The sequence below is a fragment of the Nerophis ophidion genome, linkage group LG01, assembly GCF_033978795.1.
Source record: "Nerophis ophidion isolate RoL-2023_Sa linkage group LG01, RoL_Noph_v1.0, whole genome shotgun sequence".
Lineage (NCBI taxonomy): Eukaryota > Metazoa > Chordata > Actinopteri > Syngnathiformes > Syngnathidae > Nerophis > Nerophis ophidion.
In genome coordinates this window covers 38793193-38811234 of record NC_084611.1, presented here as the reverse complement: position 1 = coordinate 38811234, position 18042 = coordinate 38793193, and the positions used below count along the sequence as shown (strand labels likewise).

At 44.3% G+C, this 18042-nt stretch overlaps 1 protein-coding gene across 2 annotated transcripts in view; it reads left to right on the top strand.

The window, feature by feature from the left end:
- Positions 1 to 15647, top strand: part of LOC133553906 (rab5 GDP/GTP exchange factor-like) — a 19550-nt gene extending 3903 nt beyond the window's left edge. Inside the window, exons 2-10 of one of the 2 annotated variants that reach the window (XM_061902246.1) lie at positions 2145 to 2275; positions 6752 to 6937; positions 7009 to 7133; positions 10073 to 10224; positions 10312 to 10381; positions 10469 to 10604; positions 12146 to 12240; positions 12310 to 12566; positions 14807 to 15647. In XM_061902246.1, coding sequence (XP_061758230.1) covers positions 6780 to 6937; positions 7009 to 7133; positions 10073 to 10224; positions 10312 to 10381; positions 10469 to 10604; positions 12146 to 12240; positions 12310 to 12566; positions 14807 to 15187 — 1374 coding nt within the window. In that variant the 5' untranslated portion in view covers positions 2145 to 2275; positions 6752 to 6779 and the 3' untranslated portion in view covers positions 15188 to 15647. The remainder of the gene's footprint in view (positions 1 to 2144; positions 2276 to 6751; positions 6938 to 7008; positions 7134 to 10072; positions 10225 to 10311; positions 10382 to 10468; positions 10605 to 12145; positions 12241 to 12309; positions 12567 to 14806) is intronic. The other variant, XM_061902240.1, reaches the window with a different exon arrangement.
- The last annotated feature ends 2395 nt before the right edge of the window (positions 15648 to 18042 follow it).

Sequence of the window (18042 nt, the reverse complement as noted above, 5' to 3'; positions counted from 1 at the left end):
ACTAGTGGTAGGCAAGCTCCATCTAGTGGTACGCCAAATGATTACTTAATAAATATTCAAACAAAGTGTTACTGTTCAAACTGTGTGTAATGTTACAGTGGCCAAAATTTAAATATACAAAGCCCATTTCCATATGAGTTGGGAAATTGTGTTCGATGTAAATATAAACGGAATACAATGATTTGCAAATCATTTTCAACCCATATTCAGTTCAATATGCTACAAAGACAACATATTTGATGTTCAAACTGATAAACATTTTTTTTTTTTGCAAATAATCATTAACTTTAGAATATGATGCCAGCAACACGTGACAAAGAAGTTGGGAAAGGTGTCAATAAATACTGATAAAGTTGAGGAATGCTCATCAAACACTTATTTGGAACATCCAATAAGTGTGCAGGCTAATTGGGAACAGGTGGGTGCCATGATTGGGTATAAAAGCATGATATGTTAAGTAATTCACAAACAAGGATGGGGAGAGGGTCACCACTTTGTAAGCAAATTGTCGAACGGTTTTAGAACAACATTTCTCATCGAGCTATTGCAAGGAATTTAGGAATTTTACCATCTACAGTCCGTAAAATCATCAAAAGGTTCAGAGAATCCGGAGAAATCACTGCACGTAAGCGACGATATTACGGACCTTTGATACCTCAGGCGGTACTGCATCAAAAACCGACATCGGTGTGTAAAGGATATCACCTCATGGGCTCAGGAACACTTCATAAAACCACTGTCAGTAACTACAGTTGGTCGCTACATCTGTAAGTGCAAGTTAAAACTACTATGCAAAGCAAAACCCATTTATCAAAAGCACCCAGAAACGCCGCTGCCTTTGCTGGGCCCAAGCTCATCTAAGATGGACTGATGCAAAGTGGAAAAGTGTTCTGTGGTCGGACGAGTCCACATTTCAAATTATATTTTGAAACTGTGGACATGGTGTCCTCCGGAACAAAGAGGAAAATAACCATCCAGATTGTTATAGGTGCAAAGTTGGAAAGCCAGCATCTGTGATGGAATGGGGGTGTATTAGTGCCCAAGGCATGGGTAACTTACACATCTGTGAAGGCACCATTAATGCTAAATGGTCCATACAGGTTTTGGAGCAACATATGTTGTCATCCAAGCAACGTTATTATGGACGCCCCTGTTTATTTCAGCAAGACAATGCCAAGCCACGTGTTACAACAGCGTTGCTTCATAGTAAACTTTCCTGGCCCGCCTGCAGTCCAGACCTGTCTCCCATCGAAAATGTGTGGGTCATTATGAAGCTTAAAATACGACTGAAGCTCTACATAAAACAAGAATGGGAAATAATTCCACTTTCAAAGCTTCAACAATTAGTTTCCTCAGTTCTCAAACGTTTATTGAGTGTTGTTAAAAGAAAAAGTGATGTAACACAGTGGTGAAAATGCCCTTTCCCAAATACTGTGGCACGTGTTGCAGCCATGAAATTCTAAGTTAAGTTTTTTTTGCAAAAAAAAATTAAGTTTATGAGTTTGAACATCAAATATGTTGTCTTTGTAGTGCATTCAACTGAATATGGGTTGAAAAGGATTTGCAAATCGATGTATTCCGTTTATATTTACATCTAACACAATTTCCGAACTCATATGGAAACGGGGTTTGTATACTTGTTAAAAAAAACCTCTGCCTTGATTAAAAAAAAAAAGACTACTTTGGCCTATAATGCTACTGTATTGTAATTTTGGTCATTAAGGTGGTACTTCGAGAGTTTTTTCTGATGTGGTACTTGGTGAAAAAAGTTTGAGAGTCATTGATCTAGATCAACAATATCATTTTCTCATGTGGCTGGACAGGACAGGTTTAAATAATAAAAAATAAAAAAAACTTTGGGGGAAAAATGCTATATTCGCTATTTTAAAGTTATTCATCCACTCTAAGATTAATCCTAAAAAAAAAAAGGGTGCTGATGTGGCAGTAGTGGAAGATCCATCCATCCATCCATTTTCTACCGCTTATTCCCTTTGGGGTCGCGGGGGGCGCTGTTGCCTATCTCAGCTACAATCGGGCGGAAGGCGGAGTACACCTTAGTCTTATTGTGCTCTTATCATCCCATATGCTTCTCTCATTCACGATTGGGCATATTTTCTGACCAATTTTTTTTTTTTTTTTTTCAGCGCTGGTCGTATATAGGTCACGTCTGTGCTGAAGCCTATCCCAGCTTAGTCCTGGCAAGAGGCCGTGACTGGTCACCGGGCAATTCCTTGGCACAAGTAGACCAGCAGCCATTCAGATTTATACTTTAAGGGTAATTTCAAAGTCTGCAACAGGGCTACACGATTCTGCGAATAATAAATCACAACTAAGATGGATGTTTATTAGACATTTTTTTTTCAATATGTTAGTGTTATGATTGAATATACTCCTTGATGTCTCGCGCTGTTTTCACCCTCAGGGAACTGAGGCTTTTATTGGTAAATTTTTGCTGCATTTTGACAATTTTTGTTGTGTTACCCAATTTACATGATTTTTCCTAACAGGGATTTCTTTCATGGAGATTTTTTTTAATGTCAATCCCCAATTATTTCACAGGCGTTCAACACACTGGCAGTTATGCAACAATACCCCAAAGCCAAACAGGACATACAAAGTCCCTCATTTTTTAAAGGACAAAAAAACATTTTGGATTCATGTTTTTGCTACTTTTTTAAATCCCAAATCTGTCAATGAACTTCAGCCTTAAAAAAAATTACCAAACATCTGTTTTTGATTCTTTATTTTAGTGAAGTGAAGTGTGAAGTGAATTATATTTATATACCACTTTTCTCTAGTGACTCAAAGCGCTTTTACATAGTGAAACCCAATATCTAAGTTCCATTTAAAACCAGTGTGGGTGGCACTGGGAGCAGGTGGGTAAAGTGCCTTGCCCAAGGATACAACGGCAGTGACTAGGATGGCGGAAGTGGGGACCGAACCTGGAACCCTCAAGTTGCTGGCAGGGCCACTCTACCAACCAATCTATACCGCCCCTAATTTTAACCATTTTAAAGGGCTTTTGATTAAATGATGTCACAGTTGTCAATTAGTATCCTTTTGCATAACATTTGTTATTTTACTAATTTAAACCTGTGACTATCTGAGCAAGCCTTCAAAGCGGTAAAAAACAATTGTTGGAATAAAAAAAGTACAAATCAAGAATCCAAAATATTTTTTAGACCTTTCAAAAACATAAGAAAAAAAACCATAATACTCCTCTCTGAGCTGCTACTTTACCGTGGTAGAGGAGTTTGCGTGTCCCAATGATCCTAGGAGCTATGTTGTCTGGGGGCTTTCACGCCCCCTGGTAGGGTCTCCCAAGACAAACAGGTCCTAGGTGAGTGATCAGACAAAGAGCAGCTCAAAGACTTCTATGGAATTACAACAAAATGAACTCAGATTTCCCTTGCCCGGACGCGGGTCACCGGGGCCCCGCTCTGGAGCCAGGGCCGGAGTCGGGGCACAATGGCGAGTGCCTGGTGGCCGGGCCTGTCCCCATGGGGCCCGGCCGGGCACAGCCCGAAGAGGCAACGTGGGTCATCCCTCCAATGGGCTCACCACTCATGGGAGGGGCCATAGAGGTCGGGTGAATTGTGAGCTGGGCGGCAGCCGAAGGCAGGGCACTTGGCTGTCCGATCCTCGGCTACAGAAGCTAGCTCTTGGGACGTGGAACGTCACGTCACTGGGGGGGAAGGAGCCTGAGCTAGTCCGCGAGGTAGAGAAGTTCCGGCTGGATATAGTCGGACTCACCTCGACGCACAGCAAGGGCTCTGGAACCAGTTCTCTCGAGAGGGACTGGACCCTCTTCCACTCTGGCGTTGCCAGCAGTGAGAGGCGACGGGCTGGGGTGGCAATTCTCATTGCCCCCCGGTTCAAAGCCTGCACGTTTGAGTTCAACCCAGTGGACGAGAGGGTAGCTTCCCTTCGCCTTCGGGTGGGGGGACGGGTCCTGACTGTTGTTTGTGCTTACGCACCAAACAGCAGTTCAGAATACCCACCCTTTTTGGGTACACTCGAGGGAGTACTGGAAAGTGCTCCCCCAGGTGATTCCCTTGTCCTACTCGGGGACTTCAACGCTCATGTTGGCAACGACAGTGAAACCTGGAGAGGCGTGATTGGGAAGAATGGTCGCCCGGATCTAAACTCAAGTGGTGTTTTGTTATTGGACTTTTGTGCTCGTCACGGATTGTCCATAACAAACACCATGTTCAAACATAAGGGTGTCCATATGTGCACTTGGCACCAGGACACCCTAGGCCGCAGTTCCATGAGCGACTTTGTACTTGTGTCATCGGATTTGCGGCTTCATGTTCTGGACACTCGGGTGAAGAGAGGGGCGGAGCTTTCTACCGATCACCACCTGGTGGTGAGTTGGCTGCGATGGTGGGGGAGGATGCCGGACAGACCTGGCAGGCCCAAGCGCATTGTGAGGGTCTGCTGGGAACGTCTGGCAGAGTCTCCTGTCAGAGAGAGTTTCAATTCACACCTCCGGGAGAACTTTGAACATGTCACGAGGGAGGTGCGGGACATTGAGTCCGAGTGGACCATGTTCCGAACCTCTATTGTCGAGGCGGCTGATTGGAGCTGTGGCCGCAAGGTTGTTGGTGCCTGTCGTGGCGGTAATCCCAGAACCCGTTGGTGGACACCAGCAGTGAGGGATGCTGTCAAGCTGAAGGAGGAGTCCTATCGGGTTCTTTTGGCTCATAGGACTCCGGAGGCAGTGGACGGGTACCGACGGGCCAAGCGGTGTGCAACTTTAGCGGTCGCGGAGGCAAAAACTCGGACATGGGAAGAGTTCGGGGAAGCCATGGAAAACGACTTCCGGACGGCTTCGAAGCAATTCTGGACCACCATACGCCGCCTCAGGAAGGGGAAGCAGTGCACTATCAACACCGTGTATGGTGCGGATGGTGTTCTGCTGACTTCGACTGCGGATGTTGTGGATCGGTGGAGGGAATACTTCGAAGACCTCCTCAATTCCACCAACACGTCTGCCTTTGAGGAAGCGGTGCCTGGGGAATCTGTGGTGGGCTCTCCTATTTCTGGGGCTGAGGTTGCTGAGGTAGTTAAAAAGCTCCTCGGTGGCAAGGCCCCGGGGGTGGATGAGACCCGCCCGGAGTTCCTTAAGGCTCTGGACGCTGTGGGGCTGTCTTGGTTGACAGGACTCTGCAGCATCGCGTGGACATCGGGGGCGGTACCTTTGGATTGGCAGACCGGGGTGGTGGTCCCTCTCTTTAAGAAGGGGGACCGGAGGGTGTGTTCCAACTATCGTGGGATCACACTCCTCAGCCTTCCCGGTAAGGTTTATTCAGGTGTACTGGAGAGGAGGCTTCGCCAGATAGTCGAACCTCAGATTCAGGAGGAACAGTTTGGTTTTCGTCCTGGTCGTGGAACTGTGGACCAGCTCTATACTTTCGGCAGGGTTCTTGAGGGTGCATGAGAGTTTGCCCAACCAGTCTACATGTGCTTTGTGGACTTGGAGAAGGCATTCGACCGTGTCCCTCGGGAAGTCCTGTGGGGAGTGCTCAGAGAGTATGGTGTACCGGACTGTCTTATTGTGGCAGTCCGCTCCCTGTATGATCAGTGTCAGAGCTTGGTCCGCATTGCTGGCAGTAAGTCGGACACGTTTCCAGTGAGGGTTGGACTCCGCCAAGGCTGTTCTTTGTCACCGATTCTGTTCATAACTTTTATGGACAGAATTTCTAGGCGCAGCCGAGGCGTTGAGGGGATCCGGTTTGGTGGCCACGGGATTAGGTCTCTGCTTTTTGCAGATGATGTAGTCCTGATGGCTTCATCTGGCCGGGATCTTCAGCTCGGTTCGCAGCCGAGTGTGAAGCGACCGGAATGAGAATCGGCACCTCCAAGTCCACGTCCATGGTTCTCGCCCGGAAAAGGGTGGAGTGCCATCTCCGGGTTGGGGAGGAGACCCTGCCCCAAGTGGAGGAGTTCAAGTACCTAGGAGTGTTGTTCACGAGTGGGGGAAGAGTGGATCGTGAGATCGACAGGCGGATCGGTGCGGCGTCTTCAGTAATGCGGATGTTGTATCTATCCGTTGTGGTGAACAAGGAGCTGAGCCGGAGGGCAAAGCTCTCAATTTACCGGTCGATCTACGTTCCCATCCTCACCTATGGTCATGAGCTTTGGGTCATGACCGAAAGGATAAGATCACTGGTACAAGCGGCCGAAATGAGTTTCCTCTGCCGTGTGGCGGGGCTCTCCCTTAGAGATAGGGTGAGAAGCTCTGTCATCCGGGAGGAACTCAAAGTAAAGCCGCTGCTCCTCCACATCGAGAGGAGCCAGATGAGGTGGTTCGGGCATCTGGTCAGGATGCCACCCAAACGCCTCCCTAGGGAGGTGTTTAGGGCACGTCCAACCGGTAGGAGGCCACGGGGAAGACCCAGGACACGTTGGGAAGACTATGTCTCCCGGCTGGCCTGGGAACGCCCCGGGATCCCCCGGGAAGAGCTAGACGAAGTGGCTGGAGAGAGGGAAGTCTGGGCTTCCCTGCTTAGGCTGCTGCCCCCGTGACCCGACCTCGGATAAGCGGAAGATGATGGATGGATGGATGGAAAAACATAAGACCTTTTATATCCTGTTTCGCTTTGAAGATAACTGAAATAAAATGTAGGTGGTTGAGGGGACATCTGGATTGCCTGACTGTAAGGCGGACTTCATATCCATTTTGTGTGTGTGTATCTTGGAAGATCCACCTACTGGACGTCTAACGTCAACGCTATCTTCAATACAGGAATCAGTGATTACATATACGCGCTACGATGTGGACAGACAAGCAAAGAGGAATCCAACTGTCTCAGGAGAAGCTTCTGTGCAAGAACACTTGCGGCTACTATGGCAACCCGGCGTGGCAAGGCTTCTGCTCCAAATGCTGGAGGGAGCAAATGCGACCCGCGGAAGCCCACACGCAAGACTCCAGGTATCTTACTCTATGGGACATTCACTGATAAGTTCCATTGACAACATCGACATTTGTCGTTCCCCTTGTAGACCCAGCAATGATGCAACTCCGCCGACTTTCTCCAAATTTGAGGAGAAGAAAAATATGGAAAAGAGCCGCCGTATCAACACTATGAGGAGACTCTTCTGGGGCGGTCCTTCTCCTCCCAAGCAAGGTGTGGTTCTTTGTCCAACCCTGTGGTCTTACATTAGAAACAAATGCCTCAAAGATCAACCTAAACTTTAAACAATCATCAAATATCCCCAGATTTTTTTCCACTGCTGTTAGTGATGCAGTGGTGTGCTGTCAGGGCCATCAAGGCTTTCTCTGCTGGCCTAACATAACCAGAAATCATGATCATAATTAAAGATAAAACATTTTTTAATTTACTTTCCCTAAATATCTAAAATTATTCATATTTTCTTCATGTCCTATTGTGCTTATTCTAGTGCTGTTGTTTTTAGTTTATAGTTTGTATCCAATCAGAATTCAGGTAGTTTATCATGAAATCTGCCTGAGGCCTTCAAAATCAACAATGCGGGCGTCCGTGCACTGTCAGTGAATGGGGACATAGATTTGATAGACAATTGCGATAGCCAATCAGATCACGAGTTTTTGTCAGTAAGGCTTTCTAGATGGCCTCACAATGAACGTGACATTTACGTGTACTGTGATTGGATACTCAACGGGACTGTTAGCGGATGAATTTGAGATGGATAGACAGTTGTGATAGCCAATCAGATCACAAGTTGTTGACAGTAGCCTCCCTAGGTATCCTGATGTTAACGAGACTGTGCTTGGATACTCACTTGTCATTCTAAAGTGAGTATCCAATCACAAGTTGCAACTTAGCAGGAAGTGTTGACCCACAAAGGAGAAGAAAAGTTGATTAGGTGGCAGATATATATTGTGATGTTATGAGCTAGGAAACAAAAGAACTCCATTACCCAGCACGCTACAGTAGTGAAAAGCATGCGCAGTAGCCCCGTTTAGGTTGTTGAATATGGCCATGCCGGCAGTTATTGACGAGCACGCTGTGGAGTAAACTTTAAGAACTCAGCCAACACGCCTCGTCTGCATCTTTTATGATTAGACAAGACAACACATATATTTGCAAAGCCATTTTCAAGAAGGATATTTAAAGATAAACTACATCTTGTGAGACGATGTCGGCCAACCCTGGAAGCTCGAATGGATGCTATAAATTGTGAGTTAAAATATTTTATTTCTTTATTTTTTCACGTTTAATATGTTTTTTGCCATTTTTATTTTGACATTACTACATAAGATATGTTTAATTGCTGATGCTGGTTTATTTATTTTTAATGTGCCAGAAAATAACCCGTTTTTTACACTGTTGAGGTGATTCAATACGCAGTAGCACGTAAATGTGTTTCTGTATAGTATTTTTCCAGTGATGGTCATGTGGTGACATAAATGATGGTATTTTGAGAGGTAATCATTGAAGTCGGACATCGCTAAAGGCCTAGGTGGGAAACGCACCAGTAGTGATGAGAAAATATATGATCATAACCATAGAACAGAAAGTGGAACTTATTGCAAGACATAAGCTTCTCAGTAAATTATGAGCAATACATTAATTGAATACTTTAAAAACAGAGGTGGGTAAAGTAGCCAGAAATTGTACTCAAGAGTACTGTTACTGTAGAGATGTATTACTCAAGTAAAAGTAAGGAGTAGTCACCCAAATATTTACTTAAGAGTAAAGTATGTTGTGAAAAAACTACTCAAGTAGAGTAACCTGTTTGTTTAATGATGACGGCAACAAATAATGCACAAAAACATAAGAATAGCAATGAACAAATTCAGAGCCAGGAATATCTCTTAAGCAACTGAAACAATAATATATCAGAATCAGAAATCTGAAATACTTTAATAATCCCCAAGGGGAAAAATATATTATTTAAAAAATGTTATTATTAATATAATGTCATATTAAAATATATTAAGTAATAATACATTAAAATAAAAACAATTAAGGCAAATTGAGCCACAATAACGTAACAGCACTATAGGCTCAGTAGGCAGAGATTTACAAAGGAAAATAACAAGTTTGCCTTTACGCAAATCATAAAGTCTGATAGGTGTGGGCTGCACCCGGGAACACATGGGCAGTTCTGATTGGTGTTTGTAAGCATGCTGATTGGTGTTTGTAAGCATGCGTGAGTGTGTGTGTCTCTGTCTGTCTATGAGGCTGCAGTACGTTAATAAATTATACCCAAACTACGTACATTTGACAGTGATTCATTGCAGGGAAGCTAACATTACCCTGCATTGACAGCCAAAATATCTACTAACGTTAACCACAATGTGCTTCCTCAAATTTGACGTTGAGTTCATGTAAGCTGAAATGTCCACTTGTTTGGAGACACATAGGACAACACCCTACATAACTGTTTTTTTGTTGTTGTCTGAAGCGTGAACATAGATTTCATATGAGGCCAGGGGTGTTTGCGTTCGTTGTCGTCTCTGCCATTGTTGTTGTTTGCCGCTGAAACTTTTGGCAGTTAATCATGTGAACGCCTGGCTCTGTTTGATTGGTGAAACAGAGTCAAACGTCACCCTTGACTGCATTTGATTGGTGAAACACAGGCATGCAATACATCCTACTTTGAAGGTATCTCTGACAACGAAAACAAAAAAAACATGTATTAACAGATCGATAAAAAGAGTACCGAGCTGAATGTAGATAAATGTAGCGGAGTAAAAGTAGCGTTTCTTCTCTAAAAAAATACTCAAGTAAAAGTAAAAGTATGATGCATTAAAACTACTCTTAGAACTACAATTTGTCCCAAAAGTTACTCAAGTAGATGTAACAGAGTAAATGTAGTGCGTTACTACCCACCTCTGTTTGAAAATAAACATGACATACACTGCACTTATAATTTACCAGCGGTATCCATAAAAAGCCGCTATGGCTGTATGAAAACATTTTGTTAATTTTTAACAATAACTGCTGTTTAAGGAAATTTGTTAGATATTTTTTGACACAATTTATTTTTTTCCCCATTTAAAAACAGTATTGTGACAAAATTTAGAGTAAAAGCTGTTTTATTTAATTCTAGTTTGGGTTTTTGCCTTTTTCCCTTCCAGAGCCCTCCGATAGGCACCTGCTTGTGCTAAAAGCCTTCCAGAACCTACAACCAGGAGATTTCACCGGCTTCCTAAAGATACTTCGGAGCACATCCGCCCAGCAGCTTCAGTCCAGATGTACAACTTTCCTCAATACCATGGAAGCTTACCATGTAAATACTTTGTTTGACGGCATATTTGTTTCATATCAGAGAAGACACAGCATGGATCAATATCGTTTTTGTTGTTGTTTTTTGCAGCATTTGCCAGTACAGAAGCTGTCAGACCTTGTGCAAGATTTCTTCCAGTCCTATGCAGAATATTTCAATAGTGTGTACACCTTTCTTCTCTGGGTCTCAAGTCCTCCATCAAAGCTGACCTACCAATGGTGGCGCTGTCACTTTCTTTTTTTGAAAGGTTTTTCAGAAGCTGAGCTCACACAGACGATGGAGCACGTGGAGAAGCTCATCATGACCCGCTTGCACAAATGGGTCTTCTGCCATGACAGCTGTGATGACGAGCAGAAGGACCTAGCTCTTCAGAAGAGAATCCGGTTAGATACAAATACAACTAATTTGGTTAGAATGGTTTGTTTGCATGCAACTTTCTGTTTCTGATGTTTGATATTTAAACTCTTACTGATTCTTTTGTTGGACCATCCACATTACATTTTTTTCCCGATTTAATCATCGGATGACAGCATAAATTAGCATTTTTTCCCCCCAAAAAATGAACAGGCATAAGATAGACTTTATTTATCCAACTTTGAGGAAATTACATAACACACATAACAAATTACATTATTGAATATAAATAATATTGAAAAAAAAATCTAATTGTATAAAATCCAGAATATTTTAAAGGGCAAAATTTGATAATTGCATCATAAAAATATCAAAAATTGGAAAAAATATTTTTTTGTTGATGTCAAATTGTACCTCAGTGTGTGCATGCTCAAAAGCCATTATGTTGAAATGTATCACATTGTGATTTATCATTTATTATTATCTTACTACGTTAATGCATACAATTATAAGTAAATACAAATTTTCTCATCAATTTTATTTTATATGTTATATTTGATCGCCAAGGTGTGTCTGTCTGTTAGTTAGTTGCCCAAACTGCGATGAAAGAACAACTGATTAGATTTTGGGGGTGATCACTGTCACCATGTTGTTGTGAGCAGTGTTGCTGAGTTTGCTTATTATAGGCTGTGAGGTTCAAACACCGAACTATCTATTAAACAAGAGAAGAAGCAAGGAATCAAACAGACACGATTCAATTTAGCTCGTGAGGAGAGCGCGTGGACCTGCACCCTCGTACAATGTCGCCCCACGCTCTGAGGAAATATTTCCACGCCTCCCCATTTACTAGGGCATGCCCTGATTACATAGCTACAGCTGCTTCTAAGGGGAAAGGGTCTCGTTATACAGCAGCTGCACTGGGTCATCAACAGTTCAAACAAAAGGTGCTTGGGGCGGTGTCAAGTTTGCCCCCTCTCTGCTTGTAGATTTCGGGTCCTGATGATGTCCTTCCTGTGGCTATCCCAGCTTTGAGAAACCGACACCTCTACGGTGCATTCCATCGCACACAGTGGAGGTTTACAAACCGTCCGCCTTTTGCTTGATAAGATCAAGCACCAGTGGATCGTAACCCGGGCAAACGGTCTTCACGCAGGGCAACCTGAACTCATAGAAAACAAGTTGTGTGATAACTTATATACAATTATTCTGACATAGGCAACTTCAGGCTTGTTTTTTTTTTCTGAAGTCGCCTGGCAGATTGCATTTTTTGGGCTTGTTTTTGAACGTGTGGTTGCTTATTTGGGCTTGCTTTTTTTGTCCCCACTATAAAGCCAACCAAAAATGTGGCTTTCCAAGTGCTTTTCTAGTTGTATTCTATTCTTGTATCACATCAGGCTGCACTTTTCTCCTTGTTTCAATGTCATTATTGAATTGACCAATTTAAAAGCTTAAACATAAGCAATCATAAACAATTACTGGAAGTTGGAAGCACATTTTTAGATTTTAACTTCTGAAAGCACCAAAATTCCTTGTCTGACATTTTGTTATTGTTGTCTTTTTTGTTTTTTAGTTCGTTAGCGTGGGTCACCCCACAAATGCTTGGTGTGCCCTTTCCTGATATACAGAGTCCTATTATCGGGGATCCTTTTCTTCCTGCTATAACAGGTAAAAGACAACCCTTTCATTTGTATAATGTTTGTAAGATTGTCACGCTTTTCTCCCCCGCCTTGACAGCCATTATTGAGATGGACGCCAAGCGGGCGCCTCAGGACAAACTGGTGTGCGTGTCCAAGTGCAGCCAGCAGGTCTTCGAGGCACTCTCCACCTCCAACAGCGAGCCAGCCAACGCTGACGACTTCCTGTCCGCCCTGGTGTACGTGGTGCTCAAGGCCAACCCGCCTCGTCTGCACTCCAACATGCAATACGTCATCCGCTTTGGCCTCCCGCACAGTCTTATGGCAGGAGAGAGCGGTTACTATTTCACCAACCTGGTCAGTTGACTCGCAGAGAAAAATGACTGTTCTTTTCCGTGTTGTATTTCTGTATATTAGGCACCGACACAGACAGCCAGAAATGTTTGGCTTTCTGATGTGTAATGAGAGACTTAAAGGCCTACTGAAACCCACTACTACCGACCACGCAGTCTGATAGTTTATATATCAATGATGAAATCTTAACATGCCAATACGGCCGGTTTAGTTTACTAAATTGCAATTCTAAATTTCGCGCGGAAGTATCATGCTAAAAGCGTCGCGGTATGATGACGCGTGCGCGTGACGTCACGCATTGTATTGGATATTTTGGTCCAGCACCGTTCACAGCTATTAGTCGTCTCTTTTCATCGCATAATTCCACAGTATTATGGACATCTGTGTTGCTGAATCTTTTGCAATTTGTTCAATTAATAATAGAGACGTCAAAGAAGAAAGATGTAGCTGGGAAGTGGTGTATTGCGGCCGCCTTTAGCAACAGAAACACAGCCGGTGTTTCTTTGTTTACATTCCTGAAAGATGACGGTGAAGCTCTACTATGGAACAGAGCGATCAAGCGAACATGGTTACCTACCACATGTCAACCGGCAGGTTTCGGTGAGAAAATGGTGGTAATAAGTCGGCTCCTACCGTACACATGAGCGGAGAGCTTGCGTAGTTCCTCCTGCACCTGTCAAAGACGCAGCTGCGGACTCTCTTGCCTCCTCCGACCGGCCGCCCCATACCGTCGGATGCTTCCACCGTGGAGGAGGGAAGAAAAAAAATCTCAGCCCGGCCCCTACGGCTGCCTTCGCCTCGTCGAGAAACGTGGTTTCCCTCGGAGACACTGGCGGTCACCACACCCGTGGCTACACCCCTCCGACTTTCAGGTTGTACAGGTACAACCATATAATCTCATTAAAACACTAGTAACGCAATAAGTAGATAAGGGATTTTCCAGAATTATCCTAGTAAATTTGTCTAATAACATCTGAATCGCTCTGCCGTCTTGTTTTTTTTTGTTTTTTTTCTCTAGTCCTTCACTCTCACTATCCTCATCCACAAATATTTTATCCTTGCTCAAATTAATGGGAAAATCGTCGCTTTCTTGGTCCGAATCGCTCTCGCTGCTGGTGGCCATGATTGTAAACAATGTGTGGATGTGAGGAGCTTCACAACCCGTGACGTCACGCGCACATCGTCTGCTTCTTCCGGTGCAGGCAAGGCTTTTTTATTAGCGACCAAAAGTTGCGAACTTTATCGTCAATGTTCTCTACTAAATCCTTTCAGCAAAAATATGGCAATATCGCGAAATGATCAGGTATGACACATAGAATGGACCTGCTATCCCCGTTTGAATAAGAAAATCTCATTTCAGTAGGCCTTTAATTAATGGAGTTGGTATGCCAGCTCTGTTTAAAGATATTTACTTCAGCTCTCACTGGATCGGTTCGCAGCCGAGTGTGAAGCCTGGAAAAGGATGGAATGCCATCTCCGGGCAGGGGAGGAGACCCTGCCCCAAGTGGAGAAGTTGAGGTACCTTGGAGTCTTGTTCACGAGTGAGGGAAGAGTGGATGGTGAGATCGACAGGCGGATCAGTGCGGCGTCTTCAGTAATGCGGACGGTGTATCGATCCGTTGTGGTGAAGAAGGAGCTGAGCCGGAAGGCAAAGCTCTCAATTTAACGGTCGATCTACGTTCCTATCCTCATGAGCTTTGGGTTATGACCGAAAGGACAAGATCACGGGTACAAGCGGCCGAAAAGAGTTTCATCTGCCGGGTGGCGGGTCTCTCCCTTAGAGATAGGGTGAGAAGCTCTGTCATCCGGCAGGAGCTCGAACTAAAGCCGCTGCTACTCCACATGGAGAGGAGCCAGATGAGGTGGTTCGGGCATCTGGTCAGGATGCCACCCGAACGCCTCCCTAGGGAGGTGTTTAGGGCACGTCCGACCGGTCGGAGGCCACGGGGAAGACCCAGGTCACGTTGGGAAGACTATGTCTCCCGGCTGGCCTGGAAAGGCCTAGGGATCCCTCAGGAAGAACTGGATAAAGTGGCTGGGGAGAGGGAAGTCTTGGCTTACCTGCTTAGGCTGCTGCCCCCACGACCCGACCTACGATAAGCGAACGAAGATGGATGGATGGATGTAAACCAAGGTCACAACACTGAAAGTATATTACCTGAGGGGGTGTGGCTACAGGATAGAGTTGCCAAATGGGAAACTTTTTCTGCATTGCATCGAATTGTGCAACTGGTCTGTTTCAGTCTTGCGCAGTGGCCTTCATCGAAAAACTGGACGGACCAGCGCTCAACCTCAGCCCGACCGAGTTCGAAGATTACATGAGGCATCGACGGAGCCCGGCCGCCGCCAGGAGCCTGAGGCAGCAGGCGGCGGAAGAGACGCAGCACCTGCTGGACGAGCTAACGTGCAGGCAGGAGGAGCTGGACCGTGGCGTGGACACGCTCAACACGCAGCTGCAGAAGTGGGTGCAGACGGTACATTCCGAGCTCGACGAGACCACCTCCAAGTTCGCCACGGTTCAGAGGGAGCTGTCTTCGTCTTTGTCGTCGCCAACAGGAGAAGAGGTCAAACAGCAGTTGGTGCTTACTGATAAATATGCGGGACCGAACGATTCCGACTGTTAATCAAACCTCCCATCCATTAAGGGATTTTCTATCTCATATAAATCCTCAGCACTGATGTTTTGCTAACTGATTTTCATGGTGAAGAATACAGCACACAGTGGTGAGGGCGGATTTTGTAGATCCATTTTCTGAAGATGATTTGCACTCCTAATGTGTGTCAGCGAAGGCACTAATCAATACATTGCAATGTAATTACAAGCAATACTGTACTAAGCACTCAGGTTGTCCCCTCCCCCCCTTGCTCCAAATAATCTAACTCATGTGCCTATATAACAATGTCAAATCTTAAAAAATGTTATAAGGTGTATTTGACAAACTGAGGTCTTTACTATATCTGTGGGAATATGAAGTAACTAAACTATTGTACTATTGTATCTGTGCTAATGTGCGGGTACACATTGTTGGCAAAATCAAAGTGGGGTTGTGTCATAGATGATCATATATTAAAATTGACACGTGATTTATTGTGTTTTCTTTTGGAGACATCTATTTATTCCGGATTGTTTGAAAGACATGCACCTGGGATAGGTTGATTGGCAACACTAAATTGTCCCTAGTGTATAAATGTTGTCTATCTGTGTTGGCCCTGCGATGAGATGGCGACTTGTCCAGGGTGTGCGCCGCCTTCCGCCCAAATGCAGCTGAAATAGGTTCCAGCGACCCCGAACGGGACAAGCAGTAGAAAAATGGATGGATGGATTTTTGAGCAGATAGACAACAGTAAAACTTGTAATAGCAATCAGAGTTTTTTTTAGGGAATTTCTAGTGTAGAATTACTTTTTTTAAATCTCTGTACATGTGGAAAAATATTGAAAATATATGAATTATCTGATATTTATTAGGGCCAAAATTAATGGTTTTTGCTTTCAATCTAATACAATTTATTTATTTTTTTAACATTCTGTCTCTGTTAAAATTATTTTCCTCAAAGGCAAAAAATGTGAATTCCTTTTTTTTTTTTCACATCCTGTCTCTCAAAGTTGAAGTGTACCTATGATGAAAATTACAGACCTCTGTCATCATTTTAAGTGGGAGAACTGACTAAATACTTTTTTGCCCCACTTTATAGTGGGGTTACTTCCCTGTAAAGAGGTGCATATAGTGGGGTTACTTCTCTTTATAAAATCAGCCCGCAATCAAACACTTATTTATCCACCTGTTTAAAGAGAAGTAACCCCACTATATGCACCTGTTTAAAGAGAAGTAACCCCACTATATGCACCTGTTTAAAGAGAAGTAACCCCACTATATGCACCTGTTTAAAGAGAAGTAACCCCACTATATGCACATGTTTAAAGAGAAGTAACCCCACTATATGCACCTGTTTACAGGGAAGTAACCCCACTATATGCACCTGTTTACAGGGAAGTAACCCCACTATACAGTGGGGCAAAAAAGTATTTAGTCAGCCACCGAATGGGCAAGTTCTCCCACTTAAAATGATGACAGAGGTCTGTAATTTTCATCATAGGTACAGTTCAACTGTGAGAGACAGGATGTGAAAAAAATCCAGGAATTACATTGTAGGAATTAAAAAAAATATATTTGTAAATTATGGTGGAAAATAAGTATTTGGTCACTTCAAACAAGGAAGATCTGTGGCTCTCACAGACCTGTAACGTCTTCTTTAAGAAGCTCTTCTGCCCTCCACTCGTTACCTGTATTAATGGAACCTGTTTGAACTTGTTATCTGTATAAAAGACACCTGTCACAGCCTCAAACAGTCAGACTCCAAACTCCACTATGGCCAAGACCAAAAAGCTGTTGAAGGACACCAGGAAAAGATTTGTAGACCTTCACCAGACTGGGAAGAGTGAATTCACAATAGGCAAGCAGCTTGGTGTGAAAAAAATCAACTGTGGGAGCAATTATCAGAAAATGGAAGACATACAAGACCACTGATAATCTCCCTCGATCTGGGGCTCCATGCAAGTTCTCATCCCGTGGGGTCAAAATGAGAACGGTGAGCAAAAATCCCAGAACCACACCGGGGGACCTGGTGAATGACCTGCAGAGAGCCGGGACCAAAGTAACAAAGGTTACCATCAGTTACACACTACGCCAACAGGCAATCAAATCCTGGAGTGCCAGACCTTTCCCCCTGCTTAAGCCAGTGCATGTCCAGGCCTGTCTGAAGTTTGCCAGAGAGCACATTGGAGAATGTCATGTAGTCAGATGAAACCAAAATAGAACTTTTTGGCATAAACTCAACTCGTCGTGTTTGGAGGAAGAAGAATACTGAGTTGCATCGCAAGAACACCATACCTACTGTGAAGCATAGGGGTGGAAACATCATGCTTTGGGGCTGTTTTTCTGCTAAAGGGACAGGACGATTGATCCGTGTTAAGGAAAGATTGAATGGGGCCATGTATCGTGAGATTTTGAGCCAAAACCTCCTTCCATCAGTGACAGCTTTGAATGGTTAATTAAATACTTATTTTCCACCATAATTTACAAATACATTATTTGAAATTCCTACAATGTGAATTCCTGGATTTTTTTTCACATTCTGTCTCTCACAGTTGAAGTGTACCTCCATCCATCCATCTTCTTCCGCTTATCCGAGGTCGGGTCGCGGGGGCAGCAGCCTAAGCAGCCACTTTCCCCAGCCACTTCGTCTAGCTCTTCCCGGGGGATCCCGAGGCGTTCCCAGGCCAGCCGGGAGACATAGTCTTCCCAACGTGTCCTGGGTCTTCCCCGTGGCCTCCTACCGGTTGGACGTGCCCTAAACACCTCCCTAGGGAGGTGTTCGGGTGGCATCCTGACCAGATGCCCGAACCACCTCATCTGGCTCCTCTCGATGTGGAGGAGCAGCGGCTTTACTTTGAGTTCCTCCCGGATGGCAGAGCTTCTCA